This window comes from Lutra lutra, chromosome 3 (assembly GCF_902655055.1).
Source record: "Lutra lutra chromosome 3, mLutLut1.2, whole genome shotgun sequence".
NCBI classification, from domain to species: domain Eukaryota; kingdom Metazoa; phylum Chordata; class Mammalia; order Carnivora; family Mustelidae; genus Lutra; species Lutra lutra.
The window spans coordinates 55,591,212-55,600,611 of NC_062280.1; the positions used below are offsets into that span (position 1 = coordinate 55,591,212).

The 9,400-nt window shown below is 39.4% G+C and overlaps 1 protein-coding gene across 1 annotated transcript in view; it reads right to left on the bottom strand.

Moving 5' to 3' along the window:
- The window catches only part of CYTIP (cytohesin 1 interacting protein), a 73,139-nt gene extending 64,343 nt beyond the window's left edge, over positions 1–8,796 (bottom strand). The window contains exon 1 of the mRNA XM_047721802.1: positions 8,677–8,796. Coding sequence (XP_047577758.1) covers positions 8,677–8,679 — 3 coding nt within the window. The 5' untranslated portion in view covers positions 8,680–8,796. The remainder of the gene's footprint in view (positions 1–8,676) is intronic.
- Between the last annotated feature and the right edge of the window lie 604 nt (positions 8,797–9,400).

Here is a 9,400-nt window from a genome sequence, read left to right on the forward strand (position 1 = left end):
CAAGTCCTTTCTTATTGTTATTATTTTTGACTGGATGTATAAATAATTCTGTATCCTCTTTTGTTACACTTAAAGCACTATCTAATGGCCATGTTGTCTTCTCACTAAGAACTACTCATGACATGATTTTAATTGTGGTGGGATAGTGTACTCTATAGCTATGCTATATTTTCCAGTTATTACCAACTAATCCAATTTTATTAAATATTAAGTAGTTTCTAACATTTCACTATTAGAAATGATGATGTGATGAAAACTTGAACATAAATATATGTCCACATGACCATTTTCTTAGGATAAATCCTTATATAAAAATACTGATTTAAAAAATATGGCTGTTTTCAAACTCTTGATGGCTATTGGTAAATTATTTTTAGGCAGGTTTTACATTGTACATTGAGATGAACCGTGAGAGACTATGGACTCCAGGAAACAAACTGAGGGTTTTAGAGGGGAGGGGGATGGAAGGATGGGTGAGCCCACTGATGGGTATCAAGGAGGGTACATACTGCATGGAGCACTGGGTGTTATACACAAACAAAGAATTGTGGAACACCACACAAAAAACTAATGATGTACTGTATGGTGATTAACATGATGCATTAAATAATAACATAATAAATAACAAATTAAAATAGTAACAGTAATTATGGGAAAAATACTGGGAAAACTGAGGAAATCTAAATGAAGTCTGTAATTCTGTTATTAAAAAAAAAGAAAGGTTGTACTTGAAACCATCCATCCACCCTGCAGAGCTCCTGACAACCTTGATTATTACCAGTTAAAACTTGCTCTGTGAAAAATGCTACATAATTTTTGTTGTAATTTGAATTTTTGAAAATTTGCCTTTCTTGTATTATTAGAGGGTGAGTATGTTTCATATTTTGTTAGCCACTTCCATTCCTCCTTTGTGGTTTCCTTACAGGTGTGTATGACAAATTACAATTTCTTAAATATGTTTGCTGTTTATCTTTTCTTCCAGTCTTATGATATACAGAAAATTTTTATCTTTTCCATCAGTATTTTCCTCTGTGATTTTCGTAATTGCTTTTAAGTTTAGAAAATCCTTTTTCGTCCAGAGATCAGATGATACTCATCTATATTTCTTCAGAGTTATTTTGGTTTAACTATTTAGATTTAACTCCTGAATTTATTTGGGATAAAATGGATAATTATTTTTATGGGGGGGTTATGCTAAACTGAGCTTTTAAAGTCTAAATAACTACTTTCCCCAAATAATGTTGTAAAATTACCCACCTTCTGTTTCACTGATTTATGGTGCTTCATTTTTCCTATTAAGATTTTCTACATTCTATTTCCAGTCTATTTATTTTTATTACATTAAGAGCTCCGATCTTTAGCTAATGCAATGTTGTTCTTACTGTTTTGTTTTTTGTAACCTAGTAGAGTGATAAAGAACTCTGCTCTGGAGCTAAGTGCTTGTTCTCAGATTTTAATTCTACCACTTACTAGCTAACTAACGATGGGCTGGTTATGGCCTTGCTGTGATTCAGTTTCCTTCTCTGTAAAATGGGCATACCAATATTTATTTCCTCACGAGGTTCTGAAGATTACATTAGTTTGTAAAATAATGAGCTCAGACCAGTGCTGGAAACGTAGAGAGTGCCACAAAAGTGCAGGCTAGTTGTTGTGCTTCTTTGATGTTAACAGGGCAAGCCCATGTAACCTTCATCTTTCAAAATTTTCATAACTACTTTAGCTGTTTTTCCTTGCATTAAGTTTTCAAATGGAAATAGATTTATTTATTTTCTGATGATAAACAATACATAGTCACTATAGGAACAACTTTCAGAAAAGGCATGAATGTAATTTAAAATCACTTATAACCCCATCACCTAGAGATATTTGTAGGAAATCACCAGATATTAACTCTTCATTAGTTGTGTGCCACATCTCACGTTGATAGTGGGTGTCTGAGAGACCGAGGCACAGAATGGATGTCCACACTAAATGTGAAATAAAATTACAGTAACCAAATGCCAGTTTGGCACAAGTCACTAAATATCTCAGAGCTATACCATGTCTGACTTAACAGTTCAGTTCCGTCTTTCTCGGCTTCTCGTACCGACTAAAGACCAACTGAAGTCGTGAACAGAGAAAAGAGTGTTCTAAGAAAACAGAATCCCAGCTGTCGTTTTTTTAGGTAACAATGACTCACTGTAGAGTTACATCATTCAGAACTGTAACTGATGCAGAGTTCTTTGCAGCCTTGAGGTTGGCTGGCTGCACTATCGAGGAGAAGGCTTCCAGGAAGAGGTGTCTGTACCCCTCCACCTGCGCTGCTGCCTAGTCATCTCAGGATCAGCATCCCCTAGCATAAAATACAGAGAGGAGGTAGAAGACTAAACTGCATCTATCATTTGCTAGGCATTCTCTGTCCAAGGGATAGCCAAACATAGAACAGATTACTTGGTTCCGTACAGATGTGAAGAAATCTGTTATGCATTTTGAAAGCAGATTTCTCTTTTTTGGCTACCTGTGACTCTTTATTAGAATAGTTTTAATATAAGTTAATTTTCAATAGACTTTATTTTTTAGAGCCAAAAAAACTGTACAGGAGGTATGGAGTTCTCCTCTACCCCTTGCCCCTGCACATGGGCAATCTCTCCCACTATCAATGTCCCACAGCAGGGTATCTGTTACAATTACTGAACCTACGCTGGTGCATCATTATCACAATTACTGAACCTACACTGGTGCATCATTATCACCCCATAGTTTACATTGAGGTTCACGCTTACTGTTATACATTCTGAGTTGGAAAAAAAACCTAATGATATGTATCTACCTTTGTAATATGTACAGATTAGTTTCATTGCCCTAAATATCCTCTTCACTCTACCTAGTCATCCCTCCCTCCTCCTAAATCACTTATCTCTTTATGGTCACATAGCTTTGCCTTTTTAAGATGTCATATAGTTGGAATCACACAGTATGTAGCCTCTCAGATTGGCTTTTTTTTTTTTTTTAAAGATTTTATTTATTTATTTGACAGACAGAATTCACAAGTAGGCAGAGGCAGGCAGGGGGGTGGGAAGCAGGCTCCCCACTGAGCAGAGAGCCAGATGCAGGGCTCGATCCCAGGACCCTGGGACCAGGACCTGAGCTGAAGGCAGAGGCCTTAACCCACCGAGCCACCCAGGTGCCCCTCTCAGATTGGCTTCTTTCACTTAGTGATATGCATTTATTATTCTTCCATTGCTTTTCATGGTTTGATAGCTAATGAGCTATTTTAGCTATTTTTAGAGCTATTTTTAGCTAATGAGTATTTTTAGTACTGAATAATATTATTTTATTATTATTATTATTAGAGATATCACATAGGCAGAGGAAGAGGGAGAAGCAGACTCGCCACTGAGTGGAGAAGCTTCTATGGGGCTCGATCCCAGGACTCTGAAATCATGACCTGAGTCAAAGGCAGAAGCTTAACCCACTGAGCCACCCAGGTCCCCCTCAGTACTGAATAATACTCTATTGTGTGGACATACCACAGTTTATCTATTCACCCACTGAAGGACACCTTAGTTGTATACAAGCTTTGGAAATTATGAATAAAACTGTTATAAACATCTTTATGCAGATTTTTATGGATATAAGTTTTATTTTTTTTTTTAACTCACTTAGGTAAATATCAAGGAGAACAATCATTGCATTTGAGGGTAAGAGTAATTTTAATTTTGTCAAAAACTGCCAAACTGTCTTCCATAGTGGCTGTACTGTTTTGCCTTCCTACTAGCAATGAATGAGAGTTCCTGTTGCTCCGTATGCTGGCCAGCATTCGGTGTTGTCAATGTTTTGGATTTCATTGTACTAATGGGTATGTAGTGGTATTTCATTGTTGTTTAAATTTGCAATTCCCTAATGACATATGATATTGGGCATCATACAAAGGCTTATTCACCATCTGTATATCTTCTTTGAAGGGGAGTCTGTTCAAATCTTTTGCACATTTATTTCATCAGTTTGTTCATTTTCTTATCATTGAGTTTTAAGTGTTCTCAGTATTTTGGAGTTAACAGTCTTACATTAGATATGTCTTTTGGAAGTATTTTCTACCAGTCTTTGGCTTGTCTTTTCATTGTCTTGACAGTGTCTTCTATAAAGAAGACATTTTTCATTTTATATCAATTAATTAATTTTTGCCCCAAGAAGTATACACATGTAACAAAGCTGTTAAGTGTAAGTCTTTCTGCCACCCTGCAATGAGTCATTAGTACTCCAATATTGGGATAAAGAAGCTGGAGAACAACTGCGGCTTCCATTTCCTTCCAGGCTCCTTGCAGGAAAGGGTAAATGGCTCTGCTGTTCTCGATTGCCACCTCAGACTGTGCCCTCCCCTTCCCCAGGGAAGTCTAAAAGCATGGCTGGAGCCATAAAAGAGAAGTAGCAAGTCTTCAAAGCTGTGTGGGCCCCTTGATGAGGGTGGAAGAGAGTGCTGATATTTGATCCACTCCCCGAAGACACACTCTCACTGCTGAGCCCAGTTCAGGAGGCACCAAGAGAACTATTCTTCAATCCAGGGAGGGAGGCTGTGGGAAGGGAATGCCAGTGTGCCCTGGCTAACTTTGACATCTGCATAAGCCATGGCCTCATCAATTTACTTACTGTATCTATTTAAACTGAGGGTAAAAAGAGCTGTGGAGAGAGGATAGAGCCCTGGGGAAACTTGCAACCTTTTTTTGTGGACCAAGAAGACTCAGGGGAAGATGCTAGTTGGTCCTGTCTTCCCATATTCCATGAGCACGCATGGGCTGCCGACCAAGAAGACCCAGCAGGAGGAGGCTGGGTGGTAGGGTTGGGGAAGTGAGGTGTTATGTGGATAAGATCTTACTGGAGGTGGATCTCCCAGCTCAGTAATTTGGAGAGACCCCAAAAAGCACTCTGAAAACTATCATAGGGATGTCTACTGTACACAGGACCACAACCCGCTACTCAACATTAACCACAGATAGAGTCAAAATCTTGAACAGAAGGATGAAAACTTCACCATGAAATGTAAGAAACTCGTCCTTTCCTTCTCCTTCCTCCCTGTCCCAAAACTCCTCAAATTATAGCCTGGGAGAGGGAGAGAGAGCCTTGTATCCCAGAGGCATACCACAGTCCATCCTTCCATGTTAAGACCTTATACTAACAGATGATGTCAAAAGAGAACTTTTAAATTGGATTGAGATTGAATTTTTTTTAAAGATTTTATTTATTTATTTGATAGAGAGATCACAAGTAGGCAGGCAGAGAGAGAGAGGGAAGCAGGCTCCCCACTGAGCAGAGAGCCAGATGCAGGGCTCGATCCCAGGACACTGAGATCATGACCTGAGCTGAAGGCAGAGGCTTAAGTCACTGAGCCACCCAGGCGCCCCGAGACTGAATTTTTGTAACACAGAATCAGTGTGTTTTGTTTTCATTTTTTTATAGAAAAAACAAAGATGATGGTATCTGCCCAAGGAAAAGGGAAATTTGACCAGGCTTAAGTAACTGGAGAAGAAAAAATTGTCACTTTCATGTATATGCCAGCAAGCAAGTTCAGACTAGTCAGTAACTCATTTCTCAAATTAATAAATAAGTAAATAAATAAATTTTATATATATTTGCTGTTAGGAAAAGAGCTCCCTTAAAGTGCTCACAAGTGAAAAGTGAAGGAGGGGGACAATACACACACTTTGCATTGTATTTTTGAACAATAGAACACCCTGAATCAAGGAGCAAACTCTACAGGCTTACTACAAATGCACTTAGTAGACAGATATACAGTATTTTACAGGACTAGAAACATGGATTTTAGAGTTAGAAAGATCTGGATTCGAACCTCAGTTTTACTATTTGCTACTTCTGTGACTTCTTAAAATTTTCATAGAAAATCTCCACAATGATGCCTCCTAACAGGGTCAGTATAAGGATCAAGGAGGAAATAAAACCAGTCTAATACCTAGGAGAGCATGAGAGCCCCCAAAATGGTGACTCCTCTTAACATTTCTTTCTTCATCACTTATTTGTCATTGCCATGCATTATCATGGTTATTTACTGAGAAGATAGCAGTAGCATCCAGAGAAGTAACAGCACTGGTTAAAATACATTTAAGTTGAAACTTGGGTTTATGGAAAATCACTGAAAAATTTGTATTTCAGAATAAACAAAATTCTTCAAAATAGCTCGGCTTTGGCAATATCTTAGGTAGCCCAGTTTAGGGACTATCTCCCAGGTGAAAATATGAAGCTACTGGGATTTGTCTCACCATCTATGCCTTATCACAGTGCCTCAGGATCAGAAGGGCATTCAGGGTAGAAAGTTCTAGGGACAGTCTGGTTGCATCACACTCCCACCGGTTCCTCTTTTCCCCCATCCATTAATTTGTTGGCTGTTTCAGTCACAGCGTACACTTAAGTGTCTCTAAATTTTATCTTTGTCTTTGAAGAAAGGCGTCAGCCTGTTTCCTCTACCCTTCGTGCTTCATCTTGGGAGAGTACCTTGGCAACAGTCACATGCAAACGAGCCAGCCAGTTCAGTACGACCCGACATCACACTGAATTACCAGAAAAGGATTTCATTTCATTACAGCCTTATGATTTGTGGTCCCTGTTCCTTTCCATTTTTCTCCTCATTCATTACTCTTTCCATGTAGGGTGAGTGGCAGATATGAACAAATCACTGCATTTGGTGCATTTCACTTTGTTCCCTTCTAGAAGTTCTTATAAAGGTTTTCCTGAGGAAAATCAATGAACTATTGACTTAAATACTATTTGGGGATCAATTACAATTCCAATTAACTGTGCCATCTGGGTTCCTTATTACCACTCCTGGGAAACATTTGAGAAAGTGTTTCTCCCACCCTCATGTTTATGCATTTTCTGGTCTATGGTCTATCTTCAGAACTTGCCCCTGGACCCCCAAGATCTAAGAACTAGCCTTCTGGTTGGTCACACCTTAGCTCTGTCTGCCCCAAACCATTTTCCTGGCCACAGAGGGTTTATCACTGATATTCCCCCTTCTCTCCCCACCGCAGGTGGTAGTATTTATTAATTGCATCATTTTGTGCCACTCTTCTAAGTGCTTCGCGTCCATTATTTATGTAAATCCCAGAGGTAGACAATATGGTTGCCCTCTTTTAAAAAGGAGAAACCTGAATTTCAGCCAAGAAAAGCACTTTGTGCAAAGCCACAGGGGATTCAAACCCAGGTCTGTGTGACAAAGACACGACCTCTTCAACTCACCTGCTGTGAGTGTCTCTCAGAGCCAGGCTCCTTCCTGATGGTCTCTGAACCAATGTTCCTCTAATAAGATTAACAAGCTAGAGAAACCCCACACATCTATCTGGAACATGAGGTCCTTCAATACCTGCCTCTTTTACAAGCTGAAGATTCCCAGGGATATTCCCCCACTTCCCACCCCCATTTCCCACCCCCACTTCCCACCCCAGCTTCCTGAATCAGAATCACTACAGGCAAGACCCAGGAACTTAAAACACTTGTCATTCTTAAAAGTGTGAGATCCACGGCCCTGTGCCTTTGACACCCAATGTCCTTTAAAAAAGCTTTCCTGACGACAATGCCCTGACCCCTGGTGGTGTAACCCAAAAGTGTGACTGCCCTCATGACGATCTGAGGGAGCACTGGGTGATCTGCTCACTGCTCGCTCACTTTTCAGCTGCAACTTCTATTGAGTTTCAGCTGCCTCTGTCTGAGTTCTGCTTACCTTCTTGAGGCCCATCACACAGAAAGGACCCGAGAGCAACTTGCTTGCTAAACTTTATAATTCTTGTAGCAGCTACAAAAAAAGATAGCTTTTTTGTTCAATAAAATTTTTAAAAGATTTTATGTATTTATTTGATAGAGATCACAAGTAGTCAGAGAGGCAGGCAGGGAGAGAAGAGGAAGCAGGCTCCCTGCTGATCAGAGAGCCTGATGCGGGGCTCGATCCCAGGACCCTGAGACCATGACCTGAGCTGAAGGCAGAGGCTTTAACCCACTGAGCCACCCAGGTGCCCCTGTTCAATAAATATTTGATTGTTTATTCTTTGTAGATGATACAAAGTTAAGGACACACACACACACACACACACACAGTGAATTTCCATGAGTGGCCTTATACGTTCTTCATCACTAGGGTATCATGTTTGAGTCCAGTGCTTAGCCAACTTAAATTTGGCTCCTCACCATCTTTCTTTTCTCTAAATAAGAACTTCCACCTTTCTAGTCTATTCTCTTCTCTTTTCCCTTTTCCTTGCTGTAATTTCACACTCCCATATTTATTGGACCTTCCAGCTATGACCAAAAATTGTCAGGTTGTCACAAACTTAACATCTGCTTTTACAGAAGACATTCCCACCACCAAGGGAATTCACTGACCCTATTAGCAAATCCACCTACCCTATTAGTAAAGAAAAAGTGGAAGAATTCTAGTAACAAGAATAACAAGAACAAAAAAGAGAGACTGAGTAACAAAGAGTAGAAGTCCAAAATATTTAGGAAAGAAACCTTAAAATTGCCAGTCTGTTTACTCATGAAACATGTGAATGAGGAATTCCCAGCAATACTTCCTCCAATATTTTATTTATCTTAGTATATTACACTTCATTAAAACATGTTTACTTCCTCCTCTCCCGACCACAAGAAAATAACACAAAATGAGAATCAATCCACACATTCCAAACTCAAACTTACCATAGAACTTTGGGTGGCAAATCTCAGACAGTGATTCCTCCTGGTCTCTGAGCCGGGGCTCCCAAGATTTCCTGCTGTCTTCTCCCCGAGAACTTACAGTCCCCTGCAATACCACAGGACAGTAACATTCTGAAAAAGAAACTTGATCTCTCCCTAATTCATACTGCCCTCCTCCTCTTTCCTTGAAGGGGGATCCCATCTGTTTATTTTACGATGTGGGCAAACTGCGTAGTATCAAATACCTCACAAATAAAGAGGAAAAAAACCAACAAAAAGTCAATAATGCCTATGCGATTCTCAAGCCACAAACAAATGGAAAATCAGGGTCCTTCATTTGATAATGAATCAAGTGGAGAAGGAAACCATTTCTTATCTGGAGTCACTCCCAAATAAATGTTTCACACATGGCTTTAATGGGGACATTAAACTCTCAGAGTTTCCAATGCTGCTTATATAACTATACAATAAACTCTGCTTGTGTTTGTTTTCAAATTATTGAGCCCAATTTAATTGGGGAAAAGTTCCCTTCCGTAATTTTTTAAAACAAAATATAAGACTTTTGGTTAACTTCATGCTGTCAACTAAAGCCAGACTTAACTGAGATTTTTTTGGAAACAAAACAGGCATCATTTATGTGGCTTTTTTAACAGGATACCAGGTTCGTTTTTGTCCACATGACATCCATTTCCAGTCCCTAGGAACAATAGAGAGAGAGAACATATTT